The following is an 18,587-nucleotide window of genomic DNA, read 5'->3' on the forward strand; positions in this document are numbered from 1 at the left end:
GTCCGTTTTAGCCGTCAATCTGATGGCTGTTCTCCAGTTCACATGACTTCATCTTCCTTGCAGACTGCGGTCAGCTCATAGGTTCTGCAGGATCGACACTGTCTGATCAGCTCATTGCCATCAGCCAGTCAGGACAGAACTCGAGAGACAGCGAAGCCGAGATCCAGTCGCTGTTAAACCAGTCCATATCTGAGTCGGGTAGCATCCAGAACACCATGACGGCATCCCAGAACATGGAGAAAATTGATGACCTCCTAGTGAGTCTCCAGGACCAGAGCAACAACATCTCCCGCTCCTTTTAGAGACCCTGTCATCACAGGTGAGTGACCAACCTCACTTTTTGATCAAGTTGGATAATATTAAATGAAAAACGTTAGGGTTAGGTAACTATTTTACATCTTTTAAGTGCCTAGTTCATATGACTATCACAAGGTTATCATTGGAACTTTCTCAGAACATCCAATATGGATGAATGTCCTCTGTGACATTTGAAAAGTGCCACTGATCAGTTGCTTGGCAATGACATGCATCTCCCACTATTGTCATATTGCTTATTATGGTGGCCAGGGTACATCTGTCCTCAGTGACTGACTTAAAACTCACAATTTCAGAGCTTTCATAAAATGGTAAATGAGGAAAAAAATGTATTTCTTTGTAGATTACGTACTTAATAAAAAAAACATGATGTATAGAAAGCTGCGTCTCCTCTTGCATCTTAGTTATTTTGTTGACATACTAAAGACATATTGTTCTGGATTATAAGGGGAAGCTAGTTTATTACTTTCTTAAATTTCTTAGAGAAATTATCATCTGCATTACATCTGTTTTTTTTTCCTTTTCCTATTCGCACCCTCTTTTGGCCCTCAGGACCCACAAGAGCCAAACGAGAAGAAATTGTGAAGTGTGGAAAAACTGGAAAGTTCTAATCAACAAGCTCCTGTTCAAGAAACAAGTTTATATCTTCAGCAGTATGTCACTCTGTACGTCACTCTTTAAATCTATTCTTCTTTCAGATGGTGGTTTTCTGTCTTGGTAGGCACTGGACTGGCACAAAGAGTGAAGCCAGTAGCGAACTGGATTTGGAGTGGGAGTATAGGGGGGACGAGGTTGGGAGAAGTTAGGAAATTTGTGAGATGCCCAAAAGTAGAAGGTTGAAAACAATCATCCAAAGCTGTCAGGGTTATTCTGGCATACTGTAGATTTCTTTCTTGCGGCTGTAGGAGAAAACATATCTTGTGGCAGAATTTTAACTTCTCAATGCAGAAGTTGACCTTGAAATTTAAAGGCGTGCACCTTTAAAACCAGCATACAGAAGTTCTGAATTGTTAAGGACTTCAACGTGTGCCGTAAAACTTTGTAAAGCTTTGCTCTTTTTTAAAAAAAAATAAAATGCTGTTTTAAGGTAAACTAAAATCTAAAAAAATCCTTTGTAACATATTTTTGACATTGTACCTTCAAGCACTTTATAATGCTTTACTTCGTGACCAGTTGTCAAATATCTTCCCATTGCCCTCTCCATCAATTTATCATCTATTTATGACATCTATTCTTAAATATGTCCATATTTTTAGAAATTTCTAAGTCTTTTAATTGTTATATGGATAGCTCTCCACTTGTTTACTGTATGTATTTATACTATTTTCTTACTCATGCATGTTTTGTGAACAGTGGCAAAACTTTTATAAACAGCTGGTTTTTACTTTAGGCCCCCAGTGCTCCCAGTCCACCTGCTTTGGCTCTTCCCCTCAAATTGTAGCTTTTCTAGCTTCCCCCTGCCAATATGAAGGCAAATGCAGACAATATAGGGATGAAGGATGAGACCAAGCAAGACCAGCATTTAGGTCATTCATTTACAGTTCCAGTGACTTATTTTTAATGTGAATGTGTTTGTTCTTATGTGTGAAGATACATACATACATGCATACATATTTATATATATGTGTGTGTGTTACAATTCAACAATATGATGTATATTGTTGTTTGTACTAGATAAGTACAGCTGTAAATATATACTTTTAGTTGCATCTTTCTGTGGTAGATTGTGACGTTTTCTCAACTTTCTGGCACCTTGTATGTTTGGGGGTTGAGGTTTTTTTTCAGATCACAGCAAGTAGGAAAAAAAAAAGCCAGCCTCTGATTTTAAGTGGGACATGCAATTTGCAGCCATGTTACAGAAGATTGTTTTGTAGCAGTATTTGGTTAATGGTTTGCATATGGGTATAATACATTTATTTATAATAAGCCCTTATACTTAATTTAATCCCTCCATAGTAACATAGAGAGGATAAGAAGAGCTCTTTTGCATCCATACAGAGCTCCAGTTCTGTGCTGAGTTATTCTGGCTTATGGATGTTTTTTGTATCACAATGGCACTTCAGGTCTGCCCTGAGATTCTGCCAGTTTTATGGCTGTATGGGTGGCAGTTCTGCTTCTGTGTTCTAAATACTTGTTTGTTGTGAAAGGGAGAGAGGTGGAGGTACAGCGCCTACAGATTTTTGTTTTAAAAACATTGACTTGTACAGCTGTGAATCTCGCGTCAGATGTCCAGTGCTGCCAGTCTTTTTTTTTTGCTTTACACACCTTAAATTGAATACGTCACTGGCGTGTAGCCTGGTCTGTCCTTGTTTGTTTCTAGTGAAGGCTGCATAGGTCTACTGTGAACCAGAGGCTGGAACTGAGACAAGGTAGCCAAGCAAGGTGTTTTTTATTGTTGATATTTTTATCATTCTGATTATTATAATTTAAAAAAAAACACCTGTTGTAGACATTATGATGTTTTGTTAAAGGTGATGGGTGAGGGCCATCATGTCTGTGAGCACTGCACTTCACTGTACTCCCCTCCTTAGTGTTACAGACTTTGCGATTGGGTTTTGTAAAGGGACCTGCTGCAGATGTCAAACTGCAATGTGCATTGGAGAAAGGAGCTGTCTGTGATTAGCTTTCTTCTACTCCTCTCAATAACTGATGCTTTCATTTCCATTTCTCATGGATATTTGTGAATTTGTATTTCCATTTTTAAGCTTTTGTCTTCTTTTTTTTTTACTGATGGTGTTCTCAGCTAATACCTCTTTTCCAAAACCATATCTAATTTATTCATTTTCAAAGTGGTGTCACAATTCTGCCCCGACTTACTATACAACTTGTTTATTAGCTGTGTGTGTTACCTCCTTATCTTTATTTTGTGGTTTTTCCCTTTCGTGTTATTCCCTTTTTTGTTATGGTGAAGGCATGTGGTGTTCCAGTGAGACTCAGTACAGGTTCTGCTCTGCAGACCTAAGTTAAACTATCCCACTGCAGTTCAACAGGCTGTTTTGACAGAGAAAACTGGAAAATATCTGATGCAACACATACCCTTTCATATGAATTGAGACATTTTTTATTGCTTCTTAAAACATTGTATACCAGGCTGGACACATTTCACCAAGCAAGATTTTAAATAAAACTTTTATGCTTTTGTACCTAAGATGAATGTAACCACATGAAAATAAATTGTGAAACGCAGAATCTGTAATGTCACGGTTAGCTTATAGACAACAGAAATGGAGCATTTTGAACCACAATATTGAACATTATAAGTCAAGAGAAACTGCCAAAAGCGAGGTGAAACCAACACTAAGTAGTCCATCTAAATGCCAAACTACAAAATTTGTTTTAAAACACTATACCTCATGAATGGTGTGGATGTCATTTGCTTAAGACAATGCTGCTACATTAAGCACAGGACCAATTAAGATAAAAAAAGACATTCTATTTTCTTCCTAGGCAGCAGTTTATGATAAGACCATGAGAGATGCTCCTTGTTGGCATCTAATATCAGAACTCCTGATGTTAGTCTCCAATAAGCAGTGTAATGCCCTTTTCAAATTTTAGTTTTAAATAATAGTTAACTGTTTCAGGGGCCAATGTTTTCCAAAGGGCACATTCTGCCTTAGTGTTGATTGAAATAACAATAAATGCAATAGACATTTTTATATATGTACCCATTATAAGTACATGTGAATTAACTTGTGAATTTACTTATTTCACAATGTTATTTTGTGTAATGCAGTGGGGACAAATAGCAGGTAGCAGAAATAGTGAGGGGGGAATGAGTTAATGCCTCATTAGTGAGGGAACCTCTGTGATTTTTGAGACTGTCCTATTGATGAGGGCATCCATATTTCCCTTGAGGTACTGTTGATGCCGATAAAGAATGTCCCGGAGGCAAAGTAATGAACTGCGTCATGAGATTCTTTTTTGAACGGTTATCACATTTGTTAACTCTTCAAAATGTCCGTTGTTCTACATTTGTTTCAAATTAATTGGGGGGGGCACTCCTCATCCAAATACAGTTTTTGAGGTGTTTGAGGTTTGGATTTCTAATGGAAAATCTGGATTTCTTTTAATAAACCCTTAATTTTACTGATTTGTAAGTTTAATTGAAGCCTTTTCAGTCAAACTGCTATGCAGCTTGACTAAAATTAACTGTAAATGTTATTTTTTAAAAGAAAGTATTTTTCTATTTTGCCGCTTGTGAATCATATTACTGAGAAAGGGGGATGCAGTAATTTCAAGGACTGCAATTATTGCAACTAAGTTATTCAAGATTTCTTAGTTTTTGTGTGTAGGGAGTAATATCAGAAAGGTAGTGTTCTTTTGTAAGAACTCTCTCCAGATCAAGCTGATAAAACTGATTATAGTGAATTTCACACACATCACCAGCGTTTTTTGTATGATTAATTTATTTTTAAGACATATTAGAAATCAATTTGCACACCATTCTCAGTGAGTGTCCCTTTTACTTGTCTGGTTATTTGATGTGAAAGCTGACATTTATTACCTATAGAAGTGTCGTTCCTGTATATGGTTTAAGTAGTGAGAATATAGCACAGACTTGGGGGGTTCTGGGGAGTACAGTTTGTGTTGTATGTTTTTAGCTACCATGTGAACAACTTGTTAAATATGAAATTTATAAATGTATTTTGCTTTTGTTGGGGCATTTGTATACTCTTGCAATTATATTTCTGTAAACTTGCTGCTATCTATATCAATAAAATAGATTTAACGTTTTAATTGTGTGGAGTTTGCATTTTATTGTGGTTCCCTGACTCCTAAAGAAGACTTCTTTCCTGACTGGTTATTAAGATTGGTGCAATGATGGCTTGGCAGTTGGTGTTGGCGCCACACAACTCTTGAATCCTGGGGCCACTCCATGTTGAGTTTGCATGAAGCTCCCACGTTTCCAAAGACATGCTAGCTGGGTTGTGAACATGTATGTGTTCTGCCTTGTGATGCACTGGCTTTCCACTAAGGCTGTTGTCACACCTTTTGCTATGCTTCAAGGTTAGGATCCAGGTGATCCTGAGCATGATCTGAAAACAGCTTATTCCTGCTTCCGGATAGGTGTTGGATTATAAATCTGTTTTTAAAAAAGAGTCTGTGGTTCTTATGTATTCTACACATGTATTAAAAAAAATAAATTACTCATAAAATATTAAAAGAGAATTACAAAGATTTCACATAACAGGGCAACGCATTATCTTTAGTTTCTGGAATTTAAGTAATGTATTATGTTTAACTTTGAGGACAATACAGCGTAAACAGTTCAGCTTTCACTCTCATACATATGATCTATAAAGACTTTTAACATATGAAACAATATACAGCAAGACGTTAACAAAAGTTGTAAGCCATTAGTTGGAATTTTAACTTGCTTTTCATTCTTGAATAAAAGAACACGGAAGCGTATGAATGGGTTTGGACACAAGGTAGAAGACAATTGAGGAGTTGAGTTGATATGGCCAGCAGCCATATCGCCCTGCAACTCACAACTGGCAACCCACTGAAGCTAAGCAAGTGTGAGCCTGGTCACTACCTGGATGGGAGACCTCCTGGGAAAAACTAAGGTTGCTGCTGGAAGAGGTGTTAGTGGGGCCAGCAGGGGGCGCTCACCCTGTGGTCCATGTGGGTTCTAATGCCCCAGTATAGTGATGGGGACACTATACTGTAAACAGGTGCCGTCCTTCGGATGAGACGTAAAACCGAGGTCCTCATCTTGAAAAGAGTAGGGGTGTAACCCCGGCGTCCTGGCCAAATTTCCAATTGGCCCTTACCTCCTAATAATCCCCCTCTATGAATTGGCTTCATTACTCTGCTCTCCTCCCCACTGACACTGGTGAGTGTTCTGGCGCACTATGGCGCACTATCATCCAGGTGGGGCTGCACATTGGTGGTGGAGGGGATCCCCATTACCTGTAAAGCGCTTTGAGTGGAGTGTCCAGAAAAGCGCTATATAAGTGTAAGCAATAATAATAATTGCAAAAGAACTTATTCATAGCTTATATACCATGTGAAATTACTACTAAAATAATTTGTAAATTCTTCTTGGGTTTTTAAAACAATCTGTTGAGGTTACAAAGTACGGAGTAGCCTTCCGCCTTCTATATGTATATATCCTGAACAGCAGTATACGTACCTTCTCACGAAGCAGGCCATGAAGACAGGACATTTTAAATCTAGCCATAATACGCTGCAGTATACGCCATCTGTTGGTCTGTTTTAGTAGTAACAAGCTGGTGTGACAATCGTACAATCGTGTTTATTTTGGTTATACCGTTGATTACTTTTGGCTATTAAAGTGAATTACGTAAAATCTTCAAGAATTTTAGAACAGGAATATATCAGAAATTATTGTCCGAATAAATATTTAAATATTACTCTGATCTTTAGTTTAAGAAGGCGTGTTAATGTGAGGATCAAGTACTTCCGGTTCACTAAAAATCTGTATTTTTCCAAATGTGTGATTTACAGGTTTTGAAAATGTAAATGATTCCGAATTAATATTATAGCTATATCTGATAGTAAAAACGCACTACCAAATAATATGCAATTCTGTTATACAGTTAAGTGAACTGAAGTAGATTTCTAAAAATCCAGTGTATTCTCATACATATAAAAAAATATCAACACACATTGCGAGCAGAAAATAATTTCACTGTAAACTGAAAGCAGTCACCTCTGCAGTGGTGTGGAAGCAGTTTCTGAAAAAACAATTTAATTGTGATTTGTAACAGAAAAGTCCGATCTTTCAGTCAAAGTATTTGAACCAGACATGCTTTATCTTCAGAAAAGATTTTCTAAGAACTCAGGGGCTGCCAACATTACTGGGGGGGACAAATTAATTTCTGGAAGTCCTCGCTTCAGGTACTCGCTACGGAAGGGTTGTCTATTCAATAAATAAAAGAAAAACCAAGGGACAGGTGACTTAAAGCAAAAGAAAGGTTGTTGAGATGGAAGAAGTTTGATGAGATTCCAGTCTTTAAAAATAAAACACAGGTAACTTAAAACAATAACCCTTATTTTTTTACAGCTCCTTCAATGGTACATCATTTTGAGGACTTCTGTAAAAAGACCTTGCATTTTAAAACCGCAGGAAATGTATTATTTTAGTAAGACCAGCAAAGGACCCATGAACCAGGTGCTTGTTCTGAAATAGTTATATCTTCCTGTGTTAAGTCATATTCATTTCGTTCTTTAATTTTAGTCTTTCCTTCCAATAATTCCTGCTTGTCACATCACCTACTACATACATGTCTTGCCTTTCTTGAACAATATTATATGACTTCAAAATGTTTGCAAAAAAGACTTTTTTTTAAATTTAGATGTTTATTGTATATTAATTTATTCTGGAACTCAAAAGAATGATGTGTTATAAAAACAATGGAAAAAAAACATGGTTTTTCATGTTTTTCTTCCGTACAATGCCAGCAAAAGATGAATAACTGAAAGACGGTAAATTGAAAAGGAGGAACTTCAAAGGTTCATGGAGTTGACTGGACTTGATGCTTATGAGTGACATGCAGTCTACTTCTGACTATGCTTCTGCTCAAACACTTTAGATATTTGTGATATGCCATAACTGTTTTATTCCAACTATTAACATATAAACAGTTCTCATGAACTTTAAAGTCCTGATGGAATAATTTTGCTCATTCTCTTCAGGATGTCATCTCCATAATTTAAATAATGTTTCCTCACTTAAATATTTTTATGTTTCTTCTTCCTCCCCCTCCAGGGCTATTAAGTTGGAATACATTGTAGAGCTTCAGCATTAGGCATTAGGACCCACATAGACCACAGAGTGAGCGACCCCCACCCACTAACACCTCTTCCAGCAGAGATCTTAGTTTTTCCCCAGGAAGTCTCCCATCCAAGTACTGCCCAGGCTCACACCTGCTTAACTTCAGTGGGTTGCCAGTTGTGAGTTGCAGGGTGATATGGCTGCTGGTACACAAATGTGTGTCATACTGTGATTACTTTCAAGTCAAGTACAGTACGCACCAACATTCCTGCTAATGCTTTTATTGTTTTTATCAAATTTATTTAATTAAAACCATTTCTTCAGATATATTTATGTTTGCTGCAACATTTAGCATCCAATACGGTTTATTAAGATGAATTAGTATTACACATGAGTAGTACTTACAAAAACTAAATTGTTAGCAAAACAAATCTAACAGAAGGTTTTAAATCATCCTAGCTATTTAAAATAACAGCACTTTGTAAATTCGAGTCTGTTAAAATACGTTATCAGTCGCCGTCCACCAAAAACAATGTTGTTGTTTTTAGTTTCGTAGCTATCAGTTGTCAAGAGTTGTAGTTCTGGCTTTTACGCAAAGTCAGATTTGTTTGATAAAACGGTAACCAACCAGGCCTGGAGGGGTAATTGTGTCCTATGGTGTTTTTGCTAACTTCTTCACGGTACTTGAGGACACACCAGTAACGGGGCGGTCCTTTCTCAAAAACAACCCGCCTCGCTCAGCGCCTTCCTTACACGTCCTGAAGGGGCTGCCTCAGCCCGGAAGCTGCCCTTTCAGCAGGCGATCTGAGAGAAGATGGCGGACGCGGTGGTAGCTGATGGAGAGAATAAAATCAGCAAAAGGTAAGCAATTAGACATTTGTCCCTTATTATACCTGCATGTTTAATAATGGTCTGAGAAAATTGTTTTTTTTTATTTTATTTAGTGCATTAGGGTTGTTTTTTCTGATTTCCCCCAAATATTTTTCTGCCCGGCCGGTGAGGCTATATTAGTCGCAACTTGACGTGATTGAGTCAAGTAAGGCCTCAGACTGCATGATGGGAAATCGAGTAAAGGCATTCGTTGGCGAGGCAGTTTGCCTTTGTGGGATTTGTAGTTTTCACTTCTTGTTACGTTCTGTTTCAGATGTAAGCCTGGCGCAACGTAAACGCCATATCCCATTAAGCATTGCGAAGGGATGACGAAATAGTTTTAGTCACATTGACTTACCCATGTGGAGGCGACTACATTTACATTTACATTGTCTTTTGAGCAAATGTTAAGAAATAAAACTTAATGAGCGGCTATAATTCAAGCTGTAATCTACTGACGTGTGAAAATGTATACCCAAATCCCTCGGAACATAATAACGTTTTATACAAGAACATTTGTTTTTAAGCAAGCAAGCAAGCAATAGAATTGATCAAGGAAAATACCTGCAAGCATGGCAAGCTGGAGGACATGATGGGTTAAATAGATGAGCTCTAGCAATCAACTGTAAATAACTTTGATATTTATTTACTGTTCTCACAGATGGTGTCCCCGCAGAGCTCAGCAAAGTTTATTTTTACATACGCACAAAGAGGATTGAGTTAACAGCGGATCACCGTTAGTCTCAGAGTTCCATAGCACATATCGGTCCCTTCTTGTCACTCACAATTAACGTTTTGTTGATTAAAGCTTGTCAACATGACCCTGTTAAGAAAATGTATTAGTTGGGCGAGTGAACATCCTGTGGCTTCTCAGTGTTGGGTTCAGTGCGCTAGAGACACACTCTTGAATTGTAGCGTGTGACTGTGTGTGTCTGTCTCTCCAGGTCTGTGCTGTAGCTGGAGTAACACTCCGTGTTCACCATGCTTTCCATGGTCAGAGCTGCTAGGCAGCAGGTGTTCCAAGCCTTTGGGGTCAGGGGTCAGAGGGCAAAATTTGCTCACCCCAGCACAGCCGCCTTCCCTTCGCTCTTCCAGGGAAATCGATGTCGAGGTGACAAAAGGTTGGTGGCTTTTCCTTTAATTTTGAGAAAAACAACCAACCTTTTCTCATCCTCAAGAGAGGCTAATGATGGACTTGCATGAAACAAAGTCCTTCACATCTTCATGCCAAGCTAGACAAACTATCCCCAAAACTCTTCATGCTTTAATTTAGTCCTCACAGCTGTTACGAAGTGGGAATTGTAGTTTTCTTCCTGTGACAGACACATTTGTTACTGGTTTTATGAAGTACTTTTCCCCTGTTATCTGATTTTGTTTCTATCTGAAACTATTTAATTGTGCTCTTCTGAAAGTGTAAGAAAACTAATGCACAAGTGGATGCTGAGGCTTGGTTTGTCTTAATTCTTAAAATGTTTTTGAAAATCAATAGTGTAACATTCTATACTGGGCACCTGTGAATCGGTTCTGAAAGTGTCTAGATGATTTCATTTCTTTGAATTTTTTTTTTAGGTTAACCACATTTGTCCATGTAATTGATGTACCTTTATAATAAATGACGGTTTCTTTGAAGGTTTGTATCTCCAGGCTTCTGTTCACAGCCATTAAATACATCTCTCTGGCTTTTCATGCAGGTTTGATAATAATGTGGGCTTTTACTCTGCTTCCAGTGCAGTGCTGCTTCACCTGTACACTGACGTGTCCTTGTTGTCTCCTTAGTGAACTGAAGAGGCGACTCAAGGCGGAGAAGAAGGCAGCAGAGAAGGATCTCAAGGCCAGAGAACAAACGGAGCAGAAGAAGGAGTCAGGAGAGAAGAAAGATCAGAACCTGTATGGCTCTGAGGAGGAGACGCTTGATCCTAATGTGAGCTGAAGAGCATCTTTTCCTTTCGCACTGGCAACATCAGAGTTAGTTTGCCTGATAACAGTGTTTTTCAAAATGCCTGAATTGGCACGATTTCTGGAGGAAAAGGCTGTTTTTGTGAACTGTCCTAAAGTTGACAGGAGACTTATTATAGTTATGATGAGCATAACATGCAGTATGTACAACCCGCGGTCGGGTGAATACAGTGTAAGGGTATTTTACACTTTGTTATTGCAGAGCACTTCTAACATGAAAGCAATACCTTAGTGGAGTTACAGTAGGACTTTGCCCTTGTTCTTTACCTGTTATTGCCATCATGATTCACTGCAGACATTAGATCTTTTTCAGAATATGATTCCAGTTTGCTTGCTCAGCCTGTGCAGTGGACATGTGAATGACCCTACCTCTCTTTGTAGCAATACTTCAAGATCCGCACTCAGGCCATCCAGTCACTGAAAGGCGGACCAGAGGACCCGTACCCTCACAAGTTCCATGTGGACCTGTCTCTCACCGAGTTTATTGAGAAGTACTCACACCTGCAGCCTGGAGACCAGCTGACAGATGTCGTTCTCAATGTATCTGGTAAAGAAGACGTCTTTGATAAGGCAGTGCAGATCCATGACTGCGTATTTAATGCTCCATGTTTACTTGTATTTATTGTTTTTAAGGTGTCACTAAAATAGTGGCATTTTTTGCTGTGATTAACAGTACAGTTTAAGACACTGTCCACCTTAAAACAATTTTATGTGGGGGTGGGGGGGGGGGCTGGGTTGAGTGTTTTAGAAACAATTGATATTTATCTTAATTGTTGTATGCTCTGGAAGTCAAAGTGTCACACCAATCCTGTTTGCTCGGGCATTCAGGGATAAGCATTCCTGAGTTATGGAAAGACCATGCCTTGCAGTAAAGGCATTCTTTTTCACTGTCCTCCGAACTGTACAGGAGGGAAGTCCTCCTGCAGGAGCTGCGTGTCTCTAGTGTGGACGAGGTGCAGGCCTGTGGCGTTGACTGGCTTTGTTGTGCAGGGCGTGTCCATGCCAAGCGAGCGTCAGGGGCCAAGCTGCTGTTCTACGACCTGCGAGGAGAGGGGGTGAAGCTGCAGGTGATGGCAAACTCTAGGTATGTCTGCATTGGCGCCTGTTTCAGAGAGACTACCAGTGCAGCCTGCAGGTCACACTGATCACACAGCAGATATCTTCACTAAATGTCTTCTTGGCTTTATGGCACCCTGGACACCTAGGCTGTTCAGTTAAGTGGGATCTACATCCTGACACAGAAATAACCAAGCCTTCCCTTTTCTGATCTTTTTAACCCCTGCTCCTGAATCGTCTCAAATTAAAACCAAAGCCTCTCTTTTTTTTGTGTAGCTTAATCACTGTGATTTTTGAAACACAAGAACAACTACAGATGAGAAGAGGCCATTGGCCCATTCTCCTTACTGGATCTTGTGCAGATATCTAAACATGACTCGTGCTGAAACAAGTCAAGTCACATTATCACGTGGCATTATAAATGAAAATATATCAGCAATGTGAATACTAAATAACCTGTTTTTGTTACATAATTACATTTTTCATATTCACAGATCTAGCAGAGATTCTTGTGGTATCCACTAATTGCATCACCCCATGCTGTTCTGCTTCCCAATTAGACAAAGCAAATTCTCAGTTCCTATTAATATTTGCTTTCACACTGTTGCTTTTTTTTGCTCTTCGCTTGTCATCTTGGCACCCAGCAGCTGGTAGGAGTTTTCCTCCCCCCAGACACGTTTCTCTGTCTAATTTACTGACAGGCAGGCTTGGACCTCTCTCTGTCCATCCGAGTTCGCTTTCTGTTCTCCTGGGCTGTTCGCAGTGCTACAGCATATTTGAACTCATTTCGTTTCATTAAAAAAAAAATGAAAGCAGTAATGAGGTGTTGTAAGATAAGAGAATAGACCAGAGGTCAGTGTGCATCTCGGGCTTTTTTTTTTCCCCAAACACCCATGGGTTGTCAGTCATTGCATCCCGGCTTTGCTTCCCGGCAGGAACTATAAGTCGGAGGAGGAGTTTGTACACATCAACGCGAAGCTGCGGCGCGGCGACATCATCGGGGTGCGCGGCAACCCAGGGAAGACGAAGAAGGGGGAGCTGAGCATTATCCCCGTCGAGATGACGCTGTTGTCCCCCTGCCTGCACATGCTGCCTCACCTGCACTTCGGCCTCAAGGACAAGGTGAGCTCGAGTGAGGCGCCTGACTCTCCGCGGCGCCTTGCTCACTGGAGTAAATTCCCTGTAGCACAGAGAGCAGTCAAGCCTCCTCATGTTCTTACATCGTGATTGCAGAGAAGAGTCAGGGTATAGAAGGTGTGTGCGAATGTGTGTGTTGTAGTTTTCAGTGTTTATTGTATCTTGGATGCAGAAAGTTTTTATGCTAATATTCTGCAGTGCATCAGATGGTGATTGTTGCAACTTTAAAATTCCAAGTCTTTTTGAAAGAGTGGTATGCAAAATGCTGTCATTGAAACTTGGTTTGAACTGAGATTCCTTCTTAACCTTCACACAAAGAAATGGTAGTCTTCTATCATCGCGCCTTAAATCAGCGAGGGTCCACTTTCAGTGACTGGAGAGAATTGTTGTGGTTTCAAGACCGTGTTTCTGCCCTCTTTGATGTTGTTGTCCCTCTTCTCCAAGGAAACTCGGTACCGTCAGCGCTATCTAGATCTCATCCTGAATGACTTTGTGCGGCAGAAGTTCATCACGCGTGCCAAGATCATCACCTACCTGCGCAGCTTCCTGGACCAGCTGGGCTTCCTGGAGGTGAGGGCTCCCAGCAGGCGACGCCGACTGCTTTTACAGACCACTGTGGAGAACACGCAGCTCACTTCCTCTCAGAATACAGTAAAAGCAGAAGTTGCATTCCGAAAGCCACTGAAAACCTTAGAGCAGAAAAAAATCAGAAAATTGGCAAGATGATGCAAACAGTCATTTTAGGTTGATTCAACCTTTCTGTGGTTAGTGGATGTTGCAGCATCTGATACAGGAAAAAGTGAAAGGCCTACTTTCTTGAGCTGATCCAATGATTCAATGACTAGAATCTACAATCTGCATTTGTAAGTATTTTGACAATGAAGGCATGTGTGATAGTGATATGGAGGGATGATCAGGAGAAGGCGTGTGAAAGTGTGTTGCTGACAGGCCTCTTTCTGACAGATCGAGACGCCAATGATGAATCTGATCCCTGGGGGCGCTGTGGCTCGGCCCTTCATCACCTATCATAACGAGCTGGACATGAACCTGTACATGCGGATCGCCCCTGAGCTCTACCACAAGGTAGTGCTTTCTGTTGGTGTCCTCAGCCTGACTGCCCCTGGCATGGGAGACTAATAACCAGATGCTTTCTGCTCAGCACATGCATACTGTACATGCAACATTAAACCTGTTATTATAATATTTCAGTTTGTGTAGGAAACCTATCTTTGCCCTGGGAACAGTGCTGACCCAAACAGATTTCTCTTGGGAACTGTCAGTATTCAGAAAAGAATGAATTAAGGTTGCTGTATGTTTTAGATATCATCCATCTATAGATATTACACATTCACCATACATTCTTAAAACACGGGACAATTTAGATACCTTTTAAAATATTTTAAAGGAATAGCTCCTCATGCCTTGCCTTTTCTACAGTGTGTCCACCTCCAACGGTGCAACATGGGCCTCTTCGGTTTGTCCTGAAACCCGTCCTCACCCCCCAGTATCTCATTCTGTTTTCCCCGCAGATGCTTGTGGTCGGAGGGATGGACCGGGTGTATGAGATTGGGAGGCAGTTCAGAAACGAGGGCATCGACCTCACGCATAATCCAGAGTTCACCACCTGTGAGTTCTATATGGCCTACGCAGACTACCAAGATCTGATGGAGATTACAGAGAAGCTGCTCTCAGGTTAGTGACTCAACAGGTAACAGATAGAGGAGGTGTTGCCAGAACTGGTAGCTCACAATACATTGTGATTTAGTGAAATGGGAGGCCCCTAAGCAGGGTTTGTTCTCCAGCTGGGCGTCGCTTGAAACTATATTAGAAGTGATCTGTCTTCTTGCAGATGAGGGTTAAAAACGCTTTTAGAATGCCTTTTTGTGTAGAAACACTTTGGTTGACACAGTTGTTTCATTCTCCATGCATTGGAGGTGAGACGGCAATTAACTTACAGCTTTTGAAGCATGAGGAAAGTTCTTGATTTTTTTTTTAGACCTCATTTTAAATTCAATGGGAAACTATGAAAGTGTTGTTGCTCGGCTGCTCAAGGTCAGTGTCTCCCTGTCTCTCCCTCAGGAATGGTTAAGCACATCACTGGGGGGTATAAAGTCACATACCACCCTGACGGTCCAGAAGGCCAGGCTTATGAGATTGACTTCACTCCCCCATTCAGAAGGGTCAGCATGGTGCATGATCTGGAGAAGCAGATGGGGGTCAAATTCCCTTCTCCTGACACGTTCGACAGTGACGGTGAGGACAGCAGCCGCCCTGCTGCTTTTTCTGCTACCCCTGCTCTTGCTGTTCCCTGGATCAGGACTCTCCAATAAAGTGGCGCATAGGGATTTATTCATGCTAATTTTTTTCATCATATTAGCATCTTACAGATTGCCTGTCGACAGCTGTTTTGTACAGCACTTTCCAGAGCTTTAAGCATCATTTGTGGTGTGAGGATGTATGGTAGTCAGATGTCTGGTCCATCTCACCTAAGTTAAACTAAAATTTTTACATCACCCAACAGAGACCCGTAAATTCTTAGATGAGCTGTGTATCCAGAAAGGAGTGGAGTGCCCTTCGCCCAGAACTACAGCCCGCCTCCTCGATAAGGTAGATATTTATAGCCTTTGTGATATTATATAACCGTTGCTCTTCTTTGACAATATACCCTCCGTAGTGATGAGGAGAGGCATATTAGTTCACTTTATCCCAATCTCCTCATTGATCTTGTTATATTTGTAATTTCACAAGTTCATCTCTGTTGGGGGAGGGGGGGGTAATATTTTTTGCTAATAAATTGTGAATTTAACTGGAAGGTGCTTTATATACCTGTTGCTGACATTGAGTCTGGACTGTTTCCCAGCTGGTTGGAGACTTCTTAGAAGTGACCTGTATCAACCCCACCTTCATTTGTGACCACCCTCAGATCATGAGCCCTCTGGCTAAATGGTGAGTTAATCTATCAAGGAACCCAGCCTCGGTGGGACGAGATCTGATCCCCACTCTCATGGCCGTTTTGAATTTTTATTTTTTTCCCCAACATGAGTTTTAATCCTACAGAGAAACACAAGTTTGAAGACACCCAGTGACAGAAACAGATCTTATTCTTATTTCTATTATTGTTTGAGACAGTGAAACGTTTATGCTCTGCTGATCTGAAAAACGGTAATAATGACTCAAGGTACCTTGCAGAAGTCAAATCCTGTGTAGCAAAGTTGCTGAGCTGCTGGCCTGTGCAAGCCAGATGCGTGCTCTGTGTGTGACCCTGGTTGCAGTATTAGCTAAATGATACAGAATGCTCAATGTCTGTTATAATCCACAGTAGTACAGCTACTGTAGCCCCCAGGCACGTGGCAATATCTTTCTCTTTGCTGTCAGGCACCGATCTCAGAAGGGGCTGACGGAGCGATTTGAGCTCTTCGTAATGAAGAAGGAGATCTGTAATGCCTACACTGAGTTAAATGACCCAGTCAGACAGCGGGAGCTGTTTGAACAGCAAGCCAAGGTGAGTCGTGACCCTTTATACTGAGAGAGCCCCAAGGTGTTGGATATAATCTTACTTCCTGTGTATTTATTCAAGAGTTGCTGTTAGCGTTAGCGTTGTTGCCTTGCAGTGCAGGGACCCCGAGTTCAATTCAGCTCTGTCTGGCGATGGACTGGCATCCTGTCCAGTGTGTACCCCACTTGTCGCCTGTCCTTTGCTGGGATAGGCTCCACCCCCCCACGGCCCTGAATTGGATGAAGCACTTAGAAAATACATGGAAAGATATTTATTCAATGACAAAGTTGTATCCTTAGGTTATTGCGTGCATGATCATTATTTTTTGTTACATTTACATCATGCTGCTAAGTTAAAAAAGGAGTAGAGCCCTGACAGATTAGTGTTACAGCTCCTTTTCCGCCAGTTCCTTGTTTTCTTCTGGTATTTGTTTCTCAGAACCAACGAGATGTCAGTAGTGTATTTCAGTGAACGAATGAATGCCAAGTCATTGTTCATCCACTTCCCCCCAGGCAAAGGCAGAGGGCGACGATGAGGCCATGTTCATTGACGAGACGTTCTGCACGGCTCTGGAGTATGGGCTGCCTCCCACCGCGGGCTGGGGCATGGGCATCGACCGGCTCGCCATGTTCCTCACGGACTCCAACAACATCAAGGTGAGGTGGTGAGCCTGACAGAAGCAGATCTGAAAACTTGTGTAGTCAGTCAAATGTACACGACTGGCCCACGCTGAACAACAGCTCTGATCACTATGCAAAGTTTCTTTTACACATGCTTTCATTTTAATGCTGGTACTAGATAAAGGCCAGATTTGATCCTGAATTCTGCAGTGTTCGGTGGACAGAGAGAATGTGAAACCCATTGCAGGGCTAGCATAGCAGCTGTCCCATTTTGTAGCTGGGTGGACTGGAGTAATCAGGGTAAAGTACCTTATTTAAGAGTATAACAGTATTGGCCACACTGGGCACTGAAACCATCGCCCAGCTCTTGTAAATGATCTACCATGACTGTATAGTTAATGAATTTGCATTCTAAATACAGTGTAGAGTAAGACTTTCTTAAATTTTGTCATTCTGTCAAAAGAAAAGTGAGATGTTTAGCGTATTCCTGTCCGATTTATTTAAGGAGCAGAACTGTAAGGCTGTGATCCAATGCATTTCAAGCAGGGCAGATGTGCTGTACCCTGTAGTGCTCAGAGCTACTATGCAGCGTCTCACTCGGACACTGTTTTTTTTGCAGGAAGTGCTGCTTTTCCCGGCCATGAAACCAGATGACAACAAGCCTGTGCCCCCCGCTGAAGGAACGTCAGTGTAGCAGAGCAACGTCTGATAATTTTTACCTGCAGAGAGATCACTGCAGGGACCGGATGAGTCTGTTCATGTCAAAGTTTCATGTTGGCACATCCTTTAATGGCTGTTTTAAGATTAAGGAAAGGGACTGGTTTTTACTTTAACAACTGAATAAATGATACAAAGATTGGAAATTTTGGGGGGTTTTGTTTTTTGAGGTTTTCTGAATTTTCTGAACGCCTGACCCGTGTCTGACGTGAACAGAGGATTTTGACGGGCAAAACAAAATGTGGCACAGAACTAAACTGGTTGCAAATCTATGGATGACAGAGATTTGGCTGAGATTCTCACTGCAGTGTTGAAGATAGAAAAAGAATGATGAATTCTTGACATCATGAATTCTAACGGAATAATAAATGTTTACATCATGAATTCTGAAAGAATAATGCATACTTTAAAACATGAACTCTTTTAATGCGTTCTTTAGTGTGATGCTGGAATTGGGTATTTAAATGTTTTGATTGCAGACAAGTGTACCTTCTTGATTGAAACATTTTTTTCTTAATCATTTCTAAATTCTACATATATCTACAGCTATAGTGTGCAATAGGTTTAAATTCTTAAAGGCATTGGACTTTACTATGTTATTTCGTGATGTGTCCTTCTAATCCTAATCTGCACTTCCTCTCTTCGCTGTTTTATACAGTGATCCCCAATCTGGTTC

The 18,587-nt window shown here is 40.7% G+C and overlaps 2 protein-coding genes across 7 annotated transcripts in view; both read left to right on the top strand.

Annotated features, from left to right (window-relative positions):
• nfat5b (nuclear factor of activated T cells 5b) overlaps positions 1-5,052 on the top strand; it is a 54,077-nt gene extending 49,025 nt beyond the window's left edge. For all 5 annotated transcript variants that reach the window (XM_088614102.1, XM_088614100.1, XM_088614101.1 and 2 more), the window contains 2 exons: positions 64-319; positions 868-5,052. In XM_088614102.1, the coding sequence (XP_088470228.1) occupies positions 64-302 (239 nt within the window). In that variant the 3' untranslated portion in view covers positions 303-319; positions 868-5,052. The remainder of the gene's footprint in view (positions 1-63; positions 320-867) is intronic.
• Positions 5,053-8,762: 3,710 nt separating this feature from the next.
• kars1 (lysyl-tRNA synthetase 1) lies at positions 8,763-18,057 on the top strand. 2 transcript variants are annotated; one of them, XM_088614349.1, is made up of 15 exons: positions 8,776-8,920; positions 9,874-10,050; positions 10,706-10,850; positions 11,267-11,432; positions 11,876-11,969; positions 12,877-13,063; positions 13,523-13,648; positions 14,042-14,161; positions 14,608-14,770; positions 15,158-15,331; positions 15,600-15,685; positions 15,939-16,024; positions 16,454-16,580; positions 17,087-17,230; positions 17,814-18,057. In XM_088614349.1, exons 2-15 carry the CDS (start codon positions 9,911-9,913, stop codon positions 17,886-17,888), a joined length of 1,833 nt encoding a protein of 610 aa, XP_088470475.1. In that variant the 5' UTR covers positions 8,776-8,920; positions 9,874-9,910; the 3' UTR covers positions 17,889-18,057. The 2 variants fall into 2 exon arrangements, with proteins under 2 accessions (XP_088470476.1, XP_088470475.1); XM_088614350.1 differs by lacking the exon at positions 9,874-10,050 and having other exon boundaries at positions 8,763-8,920.
• Positions 18,058-18,587: the final 530 nt, after the last annotated feature.

The sequence above is a fragment of the Lepisosteus platostomus genome, chromosome 20, assembly GCF_059453375.1.
Source record: "Lepisosteus platostomus isolate fLepPlt1 chromosome 20, fLepPlt1.hap1, whole genome shotgun sequence".
In the NCBI taxonomy this organism is placed as follows: Eukaryota; Metazoa; Chordata; class Actinopteri; order Semionotiformes; family Lepisosteidae; genus Lepisosteus; species Lepisosteus platostomus.

Bases quoted from the DNA above. Each gene is read 5' to 3' on its own strand.
- kars1 (XM_088614349.1), top strand. From the start codon at position 9,911: ATGCTTTCCATGGTCAGAGCTGCTAGGCAGCAGGTGTTCCAAGCCTTT. The intron at 14,162-14,607 runs GTAGTGCTTTCT...TTTTCCCCGCAG, and splicing joins CCCCTGAGCTCTACCACAAG to ATGCTTGTGGTCGGAGGGAT. The intron at 16,025-16,453 runs GTGAGTTAATCT...CTTTGCTGTCAG, and splicing joins ATGAGCCCTCTGGCTAAATG to GCACCGATCTCAGAAGGGGC.